Raw genomic sequence first — 17586 nt, 5'->3', positions numbered from 1 at the left:
GCATATACAATACGTTAGATATAACTATAATTAGTAATCGAGGCTAGAGTGAGGATATCGAAAAACGGGCTCTAATCTTACCATGGTAGAAATTGGCTAGTTTCTAGATCGATAGGTAGATAGAGTATCTACGTATTAATTTTGCACTTAGGTACTAAGACTCTTATTTCCATTTGGTTATTTTAAGTTCACTAATTTACTAGGCTTATAGGTCTATCTTATTTGACTTATATACACGGTTAGTACTCTCTATATTTCAGAGAATGGCCTAATTACTAGAGGATAATTAGGCCTACGGAACACGAATTCTTACTTTGACGAGAAAGGAACGCCTATATAGTTATTACGATACTAGCTATATTTCAATATATTGATAGAACTTTGATTGATTAAATAATTGATACTAGAGATAATATAGAGGTTAAAAGGAGAGAATCACTAGTGAAACACTAATATAAAAGATTAAAAAAGTATAAAGAACGCCCCCACGAAAGCCCAACTTTTCATAAAATCTAGCTCTTAGCGGTCATAAAGCTGCTGATTCACCCAAATAAAATACTGTTCCTTAAGCCTATTTTAGTCACTACTATCAATTCGTTGATATTCACCTTATTAAATAAATACCTTTAAACTTAGGCTTTTGTCAAAAAAGAATTGAGAGTTAAGTAAAAGAAATACCCAAAAATATAGGCGAAAATTGCATATTTTATACAGTCACGAGTCTCTGCTCTGTTTGCATTGTTTTGGGGCCTATAAGCAAAGCCCATAGCCTATCGTGAGCTCAAAGACTAGGCCCAAAGCCCAACCTATTTACGGGTTAGGTTGGGATAGACTTGGGTTAGCGTGGGCTTTAGCGATATCTAACGGTATATATATATATATATATACCATGCAAAACTATTTACCCACTCCACGTTTTGGATATTACCATACTAACTCAGAAATTAAGAGGAATCAGAAGCAAGGTGCTAGATATATAACGTAGTAGCCTATTTTACTATTAATTTGTATACTAAATAGACTTCCGCAAAACCCAATTTAGGTCTTAAAGTCCGACCCAGAACCTAACCCGGACTAGGTTAGGTTGGGTTTTGCGAAAGTCTAATACTAAAAGTAGACACTCAAAAGGTATAATAGTATTTAGGCAAAACTCTAATACTCGAAGTATTAGTAGTACCAAGAGTTAATACAGTTGAGTTTAATTACTACAGTGTGCCTAATAATATTTACTGAATAGAGAGAGGGGTTCCGAAAAGCATCCTAGGTAATGTCCTAAATATATCGTGATTCACTAATAAGCTAGCTACCCTCGAACACTATAGTAAATACGATATATTCTACCTTAATATCTTAACAGCAACGTTACTATTTGAATTCATTATTTGCCGATAGCTGTTGATAAGGATTTTTAGCACTACATATCGATTTTGAAAAAATCGAGAACCTACATATGATCACGGGATCGAAAATTACATTGCTAGGAGTCAGTAATATATATGTCTAAGATACCAAGTTATAGAAATTCATTTAAATTCTCTTAAAGACAAGATATCACCTAGAAAGCAGAAATCTCAAAGAAGAAGTCCCTATAGCTTGTTGTTGTTGTGATACTATATTGTAATTTATCGTATTTACTATATATAACGTTTTAGGGTGGCTAGCTCTTGGCAGTGGAAGAAAGGCAACAATAATATGAGGTTATTATTGATGAAGAAGGACGGAGAGGGGAAGAAGTCCCGCTCTCCAAGCTAGCAAACTAACTACTCTCAGGTCTATCCTGGATCACGTGATCTCGACACTAGCTCGGCGGTGTAGCTAGTTTACCTATGAATTACGTCAATTCTATTTATAAATTGGTTTGGTATAATATTCATAGCATAAGACTAACCATAGTAAATCCGAATCAAGTTATAGATTTTTAAAGGCAAAACATAGGTTATCTATAGGTTATATAAGCTAAATCATACTTAATATTGTTATTATTCACTAATTATAGGGCTATTCTAATCTAATATAGTAATTAAAAAATAGCCTACTTTACCTAACGCTTAATTTCTATAACTAATATTAGTAAGTCTTTACGTCTCTTCTAAAGTCTCTTTCTACTTCTCTTTTACTTTCATACTTAGACAAAGTCTTGACTAAAAGAGTCGAATATTCGCTAATTATAAAGCCTTGCCTATTAATCTTATTCTATTTTAAGCACGTTAGCGTAGATCAAAGAAACAACTACGTACTTTACGATTACATAGTATATATAAAGTAGGTAGACTAGTGGATTAAGCCTAATCATATTTTAAAGATTAGAAAAATTCCGCTACGATAAGAGCTATTTAACGGAGCTATAATTAGACCTTGACATTTCCTATATGACAAAAAAAATTGGACCCGCCATAGGAGTTCCCATGGGAGTCCTATAAGTTTGAGCTATTTTTAGCCTATTTTTGAATGGCTATACTAGCCTAAAAGTAGCTTATAATAATTTATTTAGTATATAAGACGTTTAAATATACGCTATATTTGATATTATATTACTATATAAGGGATATATATAGGAGAGATATATATAAGCACTACTATTTTCTGTGTAAACCGCGTACTTTTCGTACTTTTTAAAAAAAAGCTATAATATAACTTTATTGTATAAGATCTATATAGAAATAACTCTTTTGTATAGAGCAATTGTGCGTACTTAGTCAGTACATTGTTAAGATCACTGTAAGAGCTTAGTATTTGGAACGCGGACCACTATAACTGCCTAACGGCAATCATGCTCTTAAACCGTATTAAGTACGCGTTTACTTACGTGTCAACTAACTTAGTTAGTATAGCCACGCAGCCTATCAGACCCGATAGGTCCTAACATATATGTATTGGTCCTAGGCATATCAGCCGTTAGGCTGATATATTGGTCTTTTTTGGCGTAGTTGGTAGATTTGTGTTGACCTATATGTACGCTGTATTACAATTACCTACTTAAATATAATGAAAATATAGCCAAACATACTATTACGTGTGTATTTAGTCCTATAGGAAAGTCAATATCTAATAGTTGTTTATATACTAACCAAAATAGCTATAAATAATATTAATTTGTATAATGAGTAATCAATTCTATTTATCCTATTTAGGGAAAGCGCGTCGAGCTTATACAATTAAGGCTCGCTGTAGGTCGTCAAGAGTCACCTATAATAGAATAGACCCTTAGAGGGTCCGAATCTTCGACCTATTTTAGGGTCGTTTTAAGTAGATTATCTTTCGTAGGACTCCTGTGGTGGGACTAAGTTATTTCTTAGTCCTATAGACGTGGGACTAGATTTTGGCTAGTTTTATAGGAAATACAAATATCTAAGACGATTAGTAGCACGATTGATATCAAAAGGGGTTTAAGACGGTTGTATAGGGACCCTATACTAGGAGTGGTTTTATTCTTAATAGATTTCATTAATATCTTATATTTGCTATTTTCGAAAATAAATCAGCGCCGCTTCCTAGGATATCCTTTTAATCCTAGTAGCTAGTGCTGATATTAAAGGATTGTTTAGGATATCTATTTTCGCTAAAGACGCTTAAACAGTATAATAATATAGGGACTAATGGTTTTTGCTTTGTATATTAAGATCTAACCTCTTAGGAGGACTTCGTTATATTTTTGAAATAAATTTTCTTCTAATAAAATCAAAGTGGGTAAAGTATAAAGAGAATATGCGTGTAATTAGTTTAAGCTGGATCTAATACGTGATAATAATGAACTAGGTATATGTAAGGGGACGAGTATAAGGGGCTTCTAATAATAATGATAGTAAAAAGGATATAATAGATCACTTTTACCGCTTTATAGAAAGTAATTATAACGTATTTTATATATAAGCGGCGTACCTAAGACACCGTACTAAATAGGATAAGTTATATTATTGTATCTCAATAACCACGTTTTTATTCTATTAGCCTCTACATATTAGTTCAAAAGAAATCGGTAAGCGATATTAATATTGTATCTGATATTACGTTACTATCTACTAGAAATATATATGTCTTGTTCAATTTAGTATAGCATTCCTTTAAAGCTCTATAAACAGCCTAGATATCACAAAAAAAAAGTATTGCGCTATGAGGTAAAATCACTACAGAGGTGTCAGACCACGTAGAGTCTCTTGGTGTAGTAGTTAGGTAAGCGAAGTAGAAGCCTCAGCTGACGTGTGGCACAATATGGTTCGATTGTAAGGAAGACTGAACGCTGACCCTTCCCAAGGTCAGCAGGTGTGGACTAAATACAGGACTGGCCCTGCTTCGGGCAGTGAAGGTGCAGTACTATACTGCCATAATTCCTGAGGCATGACTGCATGCCTCAGGCCCAACATGGGTAGTCGGTGGTCCTGACAAGAGGCTACCGTTGTTAAGCTATAAAGTTGTAATTTATCCTATTAAATATAGTGTGTTTGGTGCGCCGCTCGCGTATAAAATACGTTACTAACAATATATCTAATAATAATACTCTAGTTTTAAGTATCTAGGGTTTATTATAAGTACCTAATATTCAGGATAATATAGCACTTACAGCTGTTCTAAATTTTGCTCGTAGCTTTAGTTAAGAGACGTTACTCTTAATATCTTAAAAAAGACGAATAGCGTTAGATTAATTGTCTTCTTTAGATGATTTAGCTATATTTTTTTATATTCACTAATATCTTATATAAAAGCTAGGATACTAGAATTTAATAATCTTTTCAAATATCTTGAAAAGATTAACCCGCTAGCTTTAACGAAAGGAAGTTCCTTGGAAGCACTGTATACTAAAGGTCTATAAAATATTATACTAAAGTAGATGAAGCTTATAGTGATCTCTTTGCTATTAGTATAATCCTTATACTAGATAGAGTATAAGCTCTAGTTCGTTAATAGGAAAGACTAGGACTTAGATAATAGTATAAACTAGCAATAAAGATACTATCAATTTATGTAATATCTATATATATTAACGTAATTATCACTACCGAGTGGATCAGCACCACCTGTCTATTCATTTTAAATGCATTTATCTCAACCAAAACGCCATTAAATTCAATAAGCTAAAACTAGGATTATTAGGATATCTATTCATTCTATGACTATGGTTTCCACAAATGCTACACCTCGGTAAGGCCCTCGTACGTGGTTGAGAAGGTGCCGGAGCCGACACTACCTCACGGGGTATTGCTGCTAAAATTGCTTCCTCTGGCTACGCTAATAAGGTAGAGGCCTCTAAAACTAAGAGGCCTTCTTTGGAAGGTGTTTGCTTTATAGAACGGGTCCTTTTTTGCTTCTTTTTCTCGTTTTTAGCGCGTAAATCGCTTACTTCCTTTTCGAGAATAGCTGCCGATTGCATTATGATTTGATAGGCTTTGAAAAACTAATTTATCGCGGAATTAAGCGGGCTCGGTGGGCTTCATGAACGCTGTTTTAGTAAGGCTTTTATCGAAGAAGCTTGCTTTTGTAATTGTACGTGATTCGAAGGCGTTTTCGGCGACTACTCACTCTCCTAGCTCGAGGGGGGTGTCGGCGTACGAAGGCAAATATTGAGCTTCGAAAGCACTCGATCGGGATTAAAAGGTAGTACACTAGCGGCGGCAAAGCTATTCTTAATAGTCTCCGATTTAAATACCTTAATTCGTGCGGATAGGTAGGCTTCGAGGAAGTCTAACTTATCGATATAATTGATTCTAACCCGTATTTTCGATTCGATAAGCCGATTATACGAGCGCTTTAAGACCGTAAAATAGCCGATATCGAGAGGCTATAAAAGGTAAGACGAGTGCGGAGGTATACAAATTGCGATAATATTGTTCTTCTTGTAAATTTCGTCGAATTCCGGGGTTAAATAACTCCCGTGGCCGCCGAGTATCAAAATTCTATACGTCCCTTTTATACGCGAAGAAGTTGACGGAATAAAGAGCTTTTCGAGCCACCGAAGTCCAATTTGATCGGAAGTCTACCCGTAAGAGCTAACCTCGAGTCTCTAATTGTCCGGAAGGCCGTCGAACCAAGATTCGATAAAGACTTTGCCTTTAAAGATCACGCACGGAGGAAGCGCCTACCCCGACGCGTTTATATACTCGATTGTAGTCACCCACGCGCGATTTCCGGGCTATAAAAGCGATCGCCGACCGTAGATATCCTTCCTCGTTATAACCTTCGCGGTCGCGATTAAGCCTATTGCAAAACCGGTCTCGTCAAAGTTGTAGATATCGTCGGGATCGATACCGTACGAAAGGATCGTCTTTTAAACAAGAGAAAACCATTCGGAAATAAGCTTCGGGTCTTCGCATTTAGCTCGCTGATAATCGTAGTGTCTCGAGAATTGGGAGGAAAGAAGAGGATACCTTTTAACAAATTTTGTAACCCAATTTTGGCCGACCGAAAGAGGGGGGGGGGTAGATCCACGCGCGGCTAGTAGTAAATCGGCTATTTCTCGTACGGTAGAGGGCCGATGGGCTGCTCCACGAGAATCCATTGAGAAAATCCATTTTTGAAGAGATTCTTCTTCAATATCTGTCAATTTTAGGCAATTTGCGCGAGTTTCGGAGCGATTTGTATAGCCGTTAAGGCGGTTCCGTAAAGAAGAGAATGGTATTTCAAAACGACGCGCTGCTTCGCGTATAGAGGTAATTTCTTGCTTCCGAATAGCCTGAATAGCTAATAAGATCCTACCCTCTTGCTCCGTACGATTTTGAGAGCTTTGAGTGCGAATTGGTGGCATGGTAGGTGGTTAAAGAAGAGAGGTCTAATTAATTGACGCGTTTTCGCGTCGCTGATCCACTTGGTGGTGTGATCCACTGGGTAGTCAATTACGTTATACTAAGCTTAGTTATCTATATAGTCTATAGAAGCTAAATATCCTGAGCGATTAGGTTAACTTATAGGCCTCGCCCATACCCGTGGGTAAGCGGGTTTTACCCGACCCATACCCATTTCTTGGCGGGTTTTGGGTCCAAAGTCTATACCCGAGGTCGGGTATGGGTTTTGATAGTCATACCCGACCCGACCCACGGGTTACCCACGGGTTAATAAACAGTGCAAACATAGAGAATCTCGTGACATACACAAATTGTGCATTTTTTTGGCTGTATTTATATGTATTCTGCTTATAGGTAGTCACGTTTACAGATACTGGATAGCAAAATAAGTGTGAATAGCTTCAATTTTATCAAAGACTAATACTCTATAAACTGATCGTTATAAACCCGTGGGCGTTTTCGAGATCTTCCTGAGACACGCTGTTGGGTCTTAGGTAGGGGTACATTATCCTCTTCTAGCTCTTTATCATCCTTACGGCCCTTAGTATCCTATTGCAATATAATACTCCTTCTCCTCTTTCTAAGAGAACCTTCTAAATAACCTTGCATAGCTGCTTCGGTTTAAACAAGAATAACAACCGATTATATATTATCCTCGTTCCCCTCCTTATTATCACTAATTGGCTCAATTGTATCTTCTAGCTGTTGTCTATCTAGACTATCTCTCTCCTTATAATCCGCTTCTATATCGCCTTCAGAAAAGTACTCCTTCTAGACAGCAATCACGTCTTCTTGGACCTCAAACTCGGTCGTGTAACGATACAACATGATTTCCTGAATTGTTGTAGCTTTTAGTGAGCCGCGACGATAGTGATAGATATCCCGCGCTATATTAAATAGCCGCTTAACGCCCGCGCTAGTCGTAGGAATCGAGAGAATATCTTATGCGAGTTTTGCAAGTATAGGAAATATAGCCTAGTGCTCCTTCTAGAACGCGCGAACTAGTATAGTAGTAGTAGTTGCTAACGAACATTGATTAACCTAAGTTTGACAATATAAAGACTAGGTATACTTACCACTATCAAGATATATTGTAAGTTCGTTCTACTAATAAGCTTAAGATACCTGGTTAAGGCTGAACATTTGATCAAGATCTAGGCTTAAGCCTTGCGTAGTAGGCTCTTAATCACTACTAGTTTGTTCTTTTAACCGACGTTACTTATATAGTTCAAAGTAGTCCTCAAAGCTCTGTCGATATCGAGTAACTAACTTAGGCCTACCACCCTATTCTCTACTTCGAAAGAACTAGAGCTTTAGGTGCGGAGCAAGCATTGTACCAATAGCAAAGATATCACTATAGATATCCTCCGTCTTACTATAGTACTACCTTAACTTTTCCTCGGCTACGCGGAGAGCAGTGAGTATAAGCTTTTTCTAGGCGATATTCTTCCTTATAAGCTGCCTAATTGACTTTTCAAGATAATCAAAGAGCTTATTGTAGATTGCAAAGATTAGGTGGATAGTGACATCCTTTGTCTTTGATAGTGCAGTCGTAAAACGGAAGAATAGCTATATAATTAGAAGTAGATAATCAATCTAACGCCATTGCTCATAATCAAGCTAGAGGTAGGGATAGCTATACTTTGAACAGAATTCAATTAAGTAGGATTGTAGTCGTTTAGCTCGGCGAAGCATTAAGAATATCGAGTTCTAGCGCGTATAGACGTCCTATATTAGAATAAGAGCGTTCGAACCCGTCTAAAGAGATAGGAAAGCTTCACGACGTTAGGGGCTCGCGTTAATAAAGATCGCTAGGCCCCGAAGCTAATGCGATATTAGAATTAGATATCTACTAGATTAATCAGGGGCGAACCTTGTTTAGAGTGTCAATAATCTCCCTTTTCTGATGCCTAGCCCGAACTAACTATTCCTAGGATTTAGTCTATTCGGCCTAGGCAGTGTTGTTCTTTGGTTCTACCTTCATCTATCCGAGAAGTTGCTTCAAACTTAATTATATAACGTAGGCCATATATAGAACTCGAATGATTACTATACTATTACCGAGATCAAGAGACTAAACCGATTCTTGAATACTTGCCACTAATATATTATTGTTTGATACATTATCGGTAGTGATAGTAAGCACTCGATCGGCTAGATTATGATTCCGTAGAAGCTAAAGTAGAATAGCACTAAGATTAGCACTAGAATATACTCCACGAAGTGGTTCAAATCTAAGAAGCAGCTCTCGATAGTTCTAGTCTTTGTCAATAAAATATCTAGTGACTACTATGAATGCTTGGGCAAAAGGGGACGTCCAATAGTTAAGGGCAATTAAGATTTTCCTATCTTCGGGCAAGCTCTCGAGTATTTTCCGATAGCGTTCGAAGACTATAGTGCGTAGTCGACTCCGTGCTACCTTTGTAGACGGAATATTAACATCCTTAGGAGCTCTTTAGGCCATAGCTATAATATCCCGGAAGCCTGCGTGCTCTAGGAGCTAGAATAGTAGTTTTGATTTAGTAATAAACCGAAGAAGATATGATTCCCACTTTTCTTGGCTAAACAGGGTATCGGTAGAAGGTACTAGCGCCTTAAGAAATCATTAAAATCGACGTATATAAGGATAAAGAGGGTATTATACCGCTTATATAAATTGCCTAATATTTAGGCCTCTCTTCTTTACACCATAGCTTGCAACATGTTTCTTTATAGTTGAAGTCCTATCACTAAGCCCTAGGTGGTTTAGAATAGCCTTGCAAAGCTTATATATTACCTTCGGTTCCCTATTAGTAGCCCTAGCTACCTAGTCAAAATGATCCCAAACATCAGAGAAGTGCCGTGAGTCCTAGCGTAGGCGCTTCTTTCTTCCAAAGTCTGATTGTAGCCACTACTATACGAACTCGATAGTTATTTCTTTAGTATATACCATATATAGAGTGACACGGTTAGGTCGAATAGTCTCGAGGTTGGGTAGAATCGGAGACAAGAAGGTTTATAATATGAAATCGGAGTCGATTGCGGAGCTTGCGACCGGAGGAAATGCCTATTGACTAATCGATAGATTAGGGGTAAGGTCGTCCGAAGGAAGAATTGGAAGGTTATCTAGTAGTAGGAGGTCTATGTTATACGCAGATAATGCGTAGGCATTAGTGAATTAAGACATTAGGGACTATATATATTGAAGGGTTTCTCGCTAATAACTGTTAGACGACTTACAGAAGATTCTAAAACGCGTAGACTTATATTTAGGGGCCTCGCGATACCCCTGTTCTTCGAAGACAAAAAGATGATATATCAATAAAGGCCTATATAGGAAGAAGAAAAGGTATGTTAATTGGTTTATCGCATGCATACAGAACGGGTAACCCGCGGGTTACCCGCCAAGAACCTATAAACCCATAGGTTACCCGCTACACTTAATACATTCCCTTTAAGTTAGTCCCGAAGTACTAACGGCCATCGAAAAAAGCTTATACGGTATATAAGGCTTTGTAGAACACCATAACTTAATAATCGTATTAACTAACGGCCGTCAAAAGTACTAGTGCGATTGCTTATAGTCTATAGCACCCTTTTTGTGACGGCCGTCAGAACTTTGATACCTTTGTTATAAATATCCGCTAAGTTCACTGCACGTCTTATATATATATTTCCTATCTACAGAGCAGTATTCCAACAAGCATTTTTTTCACTACCACAATTATATAGAAAAACGCCGAGAGCAATGTCTATAACATTACCACGACTTACTATTCTGAAAACAAGGCAATTTCCTGAAATTTCACAAAAGAAAGAGAGGCTTTCGGGAAAGAACAGCAGACGTGACTAGAACAGAGGTAAATTACCGTAATTTAATTGACTTAATCAGCAGCCTTATCCATCTTGGCACGGCCTATTTAGGATAGTTATGCTGAAACGGGTTCTTGGCGGGTAACCCGCGGGTACCCGCCAAGAACCCGTAAACCCGTGGGTTTGGGTTTGGGTTTTGGGTCCATACCCGACCCATGGGTACGGTTCCTGAAGTCGTACCCAAACCCGACCCAAAGCGAGGTCTATTAACTTAATACGGCTACATATTACCTTAATAGTAGTAAGTTAAAACCTGTACTATTAATTAAGTACTAGATAATATTGAGATTTCTCTAATAATATTTTAGGTCAAGATCAATATCTAGTTCTTTCCACCGTAGCGCGTGAACTTTTGTCTATCCATATAACTAGTATAGGTATAGCATGACTTTTTAAAATCTGCGCGTGATATCTATTACTACTATGGGGGCTAACTAAACGAAACGACTAAGATCTAACAATATCGATGTATATATCGAAATTCGATATCAAAAACAGATAGCTTACATTAGGGATTATGCTAAAAGGACACCCCCCTTATTTTCCAATCGGGCCGGATATTTTTCCGGTAATTGTACTAACGATATCATACCACTAAAATAGCACTAGATATTTGGCAATTTATTGCGATTTAATAAACAATATTCCCCCGCTTAATATACTACATAAACAAGTGCGCAAAATTTGGTTATAGGGCATAAGGTACTTTCTATTTACTATTTGAACTCCTATTTAAATTAAGTATCTACTCCCCGTATATTTTATATGTTACATTTTAAAATTCGCGAGAAAAGTGCATGTAAACTGCTTTTGATTTTGACACTTAGAGTATATAGATAAAAGGTACCCCCCTATTTATTATATAGTAGTAAAGTAGAAATAAGTATTGACCGTCTACTAGTCCGAAATAGATAGTGATTTAAAGCAATCTAGCTATTTTTATTTTTAATTTTTACAAAGTAAAGCTTGAAGATACCTGGATATATTGAGGTTTTAATAGTATTAGAATTTAATGCTAATTTTGTGGTAGTAACTCCTGCACTATACTCTATTTGGTAGATCCAACGCTGATCACTAGATTCATGCCTTGATGCGCCATGAATCTCAACATACTAAATAGGGAAGTATTCATATCAAGGCCGACGAGGTTGTTTAAGCCTAGTCTTTTTTTATAAGTGAAAAACTGTCCAGATCTGAGCCCAGTTAGATAGCTAGCTTGGAGAGCAGGACTTCTTCCCCTCTCCGTCCTTTTCCCGTGAATGATATCATCGTATTATTGCCGATTCTCTCCTTTGTCAAGAAAAACGCCACATAAATAAGAACTATTCTCCTAATCTATACTCTACTTAGTAGGTCTAATACTGATCACCGTATTTAAACCTAATATATTAGGAATCTAGACTCGATACGCTATAAATCTCAATATTACTCAAAGATCTAGATCTAATAAGTGAAGACGAGGAGAATAATTTAGCTATATTTAATATATAGCCTATAAACTAGGAGCTTCTAGAGCGTGCCATAGGGAGAATACTCTGGAGTGTAGTATCTAATATAGAGAATAAAGATCGGGATTAGACTTCCGCAGAACCCATTAACCCGGCACTGGGTCTGGGGGCCCAACTTGGGTTAGAAATGTGCAAAAATAGATCATGCAAAATTACACGTGTTTAAGGGCCGTTTTAACCCTCTTATAGAAGGTAATTTTAGTACTTAATTTGAATTATACTATAGATATATTATATTATTGCAGCCTATAACCTAATATATCTAGACTTCGCTAATGCCCACGATTGGGCCCACGACCTAACCCGCGTGGGCTTTGGGCTCGGGCCCTCCGACCCACAGCCTACCGTGGGCCCCTAATAGGCCCCCACGAAGGCCCAACTTTTCATAAAATCTAGCTCTTGGCGATTATAAAGCGTCTGATTCACCCAAATAAAATACTATTTCTTACGCCCATTTTAGTCGCTACTATGAATTCGTTGAAATTCAACCTATTAATGTCCTAAAATTAAGAGAAATTCAATTATAATCTGATATGATAGTTTTGGTAATAATTTAATTACTAGATATAAAGGTCAAATAAACATAGAGTAGTGTTATTAGTAGTTATAGGCTGTTTATAGACTTTTATAGACTTTACACTCTAAAACAAGTAAGTATTAAATAATTATATTATATCAACTGAGTTTAGCATAGGCCTAAGCTTACGATATATCAATTTCCTTACTCAATCATTATTTAAGAGCTCTATAGATACCTATTGTCTTAGTGAGTGGAATGTATTTTAGATCTCTAAATTCTCACTTCCCCCTTACCTTCTTTTTGCCTAATAGCTATATCTTAGAGTTAGAACTCCGAGGCTCCTCCTTATCTGTCTATATAAGTAAAATGAATAAGATTTCTTACCTTATTCCTAAGAACGCGTATTTATTTATATCTAATCCTTTAAGTAGTTAAATAAATTTTTGATTCTTTCGATGCTAAGTTTCTTTGACTACCACCTCTACCTCCTCCTACGATACCTCCCTCTCTTACCCTTATTAGTCTTAGAAGAAAGCCTTTGCTCTTTATATTATAGAAATATATTCTAAGTAGGTGAATTAGTAGCTCGAGACTAGGTGTAGGAAGCTAAGTAAGATACAATAGGACTTAGTCTATCTATTAGACACCTATAAATAATTTTACCAAGTAGCTAATACCTCTAATAGTGCACCGAAGGTTATATATAAACGCTATACTTAGATTCTTAAGTATCCCTATTCTTCTAAGCTACCGGGAGCTTAGTATAAAAACCTTTATAGTGGGGTATATTAAAAGTGCTAGCTATCTAAGATCTTCTAATAATAGCGTATTAAAAACTAGCCTAATAAAGTTTATATAACTAAAGGGAAGTGATCTCCTAATGCTAATGTTATCTAACTCACCTCGAGGGTTTAATGATAGCGAATAAGAAAAATTTCACCTAAGAGGCCTAGGAAGAAAAACTTCTTATCTTTCTTATTATTTCTCGTCTTCTAATTGAGCTCATTAAATATTCCAGGTTTTCTCGCATGATTTAACTTGCCTAATCCGTTCTATTAATACTGGATAATCCCTCCGCAAAAACTATTCGCTATTAGCTATAAAGCTCTATTTAGTTAAGATAGTAGGATATCCTCTAAAAGGTTCCTAATAATATAAGGCTTTTAATTGCACTTAACAACTAGACGTCCCTATTTTCTTGAGTATTTATAGTAAATTACTAATAATATTTTAGTAACTAATCTATAGTCACTCCTAGAGGATACTACGCGAATTGGGGCTTACATATATTATTTAATTAAGTTTAAATAACTTACTTAGATACATAAAAGTAGATCCGACAAATAATACTACTAATATCTAGTAGATAAAGTAATAATCTTAGTCTACCTAGGCAAACACAAAACAGGAGATATTATTACTTAGCCCTTGACATTACCATGGGACGCCTCCCATGGGGCTGTAAACAATGCAAACATCAGCTATCTCGTGACATATATAAATTATGCATTTCTTGGCGATTCCGAACGGTATCTCATTTACAATAGCTTTTCATTAAAGATATACTAAATAATCACAAAACTATGGTCGGAATATATCAAAAGTAATAAATATATGTTAGTCTTAATACTCGCTAAAACATATTTAAATTACCGTATTTTATTATGATAACTCAGCGATTTATCCATCATTATTATGAAAATAATGTAAAGATGGTAAATTCTTTTAGTCCAATGGGAAATATCAAGGTCTAGTAGTAAGAGAGGAAAAGGAAGATATACTAGATTAGTTTAAACTTGACCTAATTAGTGATAATAAGGAGGGCGCCTAGGAAGAAGAGAGAGAGGGAGATACTGGTGACTTTTCTAAAAATATAGTTCTTACTCTACTAGTCCCTTGGGAGGGAAGCACTTAAACTCGTCAATTAGTTCGATCGCGGAAGCGTCCTCGATAGGAGGATAATTAATCGTTATATTATTAGAGTTTTACACTATAACGAAATTCGAGTGCGCCAAAAACCGCAAAACCGCAAAATCGAACCAACCCAAACCGCAAATGGGTCAGTTTTTGGGGCCAGTTCTAGGAACCATTGCGGTTTTTGGTTTTTTGGGTTCAAACCGCAATGATTCTTGGGGCCCCAATGGGTTGTTGTCAGGACCCTCGACTACTTATGTTGGTACCTGAGGCACGAGTGGTGCCTCAGGAATCGTGGCAGTATAGTACTGCTCACCGCCCGGAAGCTGGGCCAGCCTGTATTTAGTTCATCCCCGCTGACCCTGGGAAGGGTCAGCGTTCAGTCTCTTCTACAATAGAACCATATTGTACTACACGTCAGCTGAGGCTTCTACTTCGCTTACCTAACTAAACCGGAGACTCTGCGTGGTCTCACAGTAACCCTACCCCTAATTCTACCCCTCCCTCCCGGCGCCTCCCGCCTATTACCTTAATATTATACTAGTTAAGTACACACTTTTTATGAAATTTATCTTATAAATAATATTTTTATTATTAAAAGTAATAATTTCTACCTTATTAAGATAGTTAAATTATTAAATTATGTCTATGAATAAGTAGATAGCATAAAAAAAAGCTAAAGTTTAATATAAAAAAGGGAGAAAAGTGATAATTGTATAGTAGAGATGAGTTATACTTGTGGATTCTTTTTGCCGTTAAGAGGTATTAGTATAACAATACCACTAAATTTCGGATCAATTTTCAACTGTGGCCCGAGAGGGTGGACCCACATCCAACTGACCAGGTCACAGTTGCTCTCCGCTGCCACAAAAGCCGCCAAAAAACGTGGTATAGGTAAGATCAATACAATGACAGCAAATCATTGTGTACAAAGAATCCGTGGAATGCATTATCCAGTCGTCCAAAGCCCTATGTACAATTTAAGTGAAAACTCCGCATTGAAAGCCTACATGATTATTAACGTAGCAAGATCAGGCTCCGTTTGCAAAATTCGCACCATCCAGCGATGCCACGCGTATTTAAATCGGCATTCAATCATCAAAATCGGTCATATGCCAAGAGGTCCGCCATTATCAATCTAATCTGATCTTGGCCCACGTCTAGACCAGACCCGTTTTGGCGCCACCTCACTAGAATTTTGGGGGCCATTTGTTCAATCGACTAGAATTTTGTAAACTTCGGTGTGCCCCAATATATCTGCATTGACCCTATACACTAGTATAGCTCGGGAACTTGCCACCCTCGCGCATGGCCTTTCTACTAGTTTGACTAATTTGATAGGCCTTGGGCCACATACATAAGCCCTTCACCTCTCATTATAAGGATTTCCTATACTTGTGCTTTCTATCTCGTGCTTCGAAATGCCAGCCCTCTCCAGAATTCAGAGGATTTTCGGTAGCAAATCTGTCACCGAGCGGGTTCTCCTGATGGTTACGATTTTGCATTCTGGGTATAGTTCCTTTGGCTGCATCGCATAATATCCTTACCTAATGTGTTGGAGAGGTGAGACGCCAACGGCCACCAGTCTCACTACTGCAGCTTTGCTCATGCAGACCAAGGTTTTTATTCGGTCGGTATCGGAGGTCTTACGTATAGCTGGGAAGTGCTCGCAACCGATGTCACGAACTTGAGAACTGAGGCATCGCATTTGCAGTTACCTCGTCACCGACGTTGATCTCGGCATTTGCTGGTACTAGGCCGCTGTAGAATTGTTAGGCCACGTCAACTGGCGATGGGATGGGGCCATGGAATTGGGGCAATCATCCTGCCGGTATTCGCAATGCCCATATATGGCTTGCTGGCCTATAACCTGCGCCGAGCCGAGAAGGAAGGTATTATCACCTAGGAAACCACCCCCAAAACGTTCAATGTGCAACAACTTTGGTGGGGTATCATAGATTTTGTCCGTGAGTGATACTATTCTTAACATTCGTCCATTTTTCAACAGGATATACAGTCCCAGGGGGGTTTTCTGTTCGCTGGTGGCTTCGTCATACTTCTCCTTCCCTGTACATCAGCCAGTACTGCTCCCCATGGCTATCAGTCGGGCTATATCATTACCATAACTGTGGTGGGTTGGATTATTATTATTGGATTTGGATTATATGAGGTTTGCCTCGCTCCCGTGCCGTTCCTGAAATACAAGATTCTCACCGACAGAATTATCCTGAGTGCATGCCTTCTGGATATGACATATCAGATATCTTGCTATTGCTATGCCAGTTACCTCTCATCCTTTCTGCAGGTGGTGTATGAGCTAGACGTTACCACAGCTAGATATGTCGGCAACACCTTCAGCGTGGTCTCCTTTGTCTTCTGATTTCTTGCTGGATGACTTGTCCGTATGACAGGTCGATTCGAATGGATGCTATGGGGGCGTGTATCCCTTAACACATTTGGATTGAGCCTGGTGGTTCATTTCCGCCAACCGGGTGGATATATTGGCTACCTTGTCTTGTGCCAGATCATTTTCTCAGTCGCTGGAAGAGTCTTTTTTATACTTTGCGTGCAGCTTGCCATACTTGCCTTACCTTTCGTGATGGGGGAGTATTGGCGACGCTGTAGGAAGTGCAATCTGTGGAGCGATCTGGACAAACACTGTCTTGAAGCAACTTGAGCAAAACCTTCCAGAGTCAGCTATACCCGATCTGACTCTAATTTACGAACGTCTTCTGGCGCAGCTCAGTTACCCAGTCGGTAGCCTAACGCGGGATGCCATCGTGAAAGCCTGCGGCTCCGCCCAAATAAGAGTGCTTGCTTCTGGGGCCGAGTTTATGGGCTTCATCTGGGTAGCTATGACGAGGAATCTGAACGTCAAGAACATGGGTCAAACCAAAGGTACTGTCTTCTAAAATGAAATGCCTATCTTGAGATATCGCCAAAGAAGTACATACAGTATCACCTGAGCGTGTGATGATAGAGTTAGGACTAAAGATATTGATCAAAGTTAGCCCAGCCA

The 17586-nt window shown here is 37.9% G+C and overlaps 2 protein-coding genes across 2 annotated transcripts; both read left to right on the top strand.

The window, feature by feature from the left end:
- Positions 1-16359: 16359 nt before the first annotated feature.
- Positions 16360-16947, top strand: N7508_010002 (siderochrome-iron transporter MirB; the record flags this gene model as incomplete). Its single annotated transcript, XM_058468062.1, is given in 3 exon segments — positions 16360-16459; positions 16474-16511; positions 16576-16947. The coding sequence occupies 3 exon segments, from the start codon at positions 16360-16362 to the stop codon at positions 16945-16947; spliced, it is 510 nt and encodes a 169-aa protein (XP_058315908.1).
- A 24-nt stretch (positions 16948-16971) lies between these two features.
- N7508_010001 (siderochrome-iron transporter MirB) lies at positions 16972-17479 on the top strand (the record flags this gene model as incomplete). The annotated part of the gene is made up of 2 exons (XM_058468061.1): positions 16972-17084; positions 17176-17479. 2 exons carry the CDS (start codon positions 16972-16974, stop codon positions 17477-17479), a joined length of 417 nt encoding a protein of 138 aa, XP_058315907.1.
- Positions 17480-17586: the final 107 nt, after the last annotated feature.

This window comes from Penicillium antarcticum (assembly GCF_028974205.1).
Source record: "Penicillium antarcticum strain IBT 31339 chromosome Unknown utg000009l_segment0_segment0, whole genome shotgun sequence".
NCBI classification, from domain to species: domain Eukaryota; kingdom Fungi; phylum Ascomycota; class Eurotiomycetes; order Eurotiales; family Aspergillaceae; genus Penicillium; species Penicillium antarcticum.
This window is presented reverse-complemented; position numbering and strand designations above follow the sequence as displayed.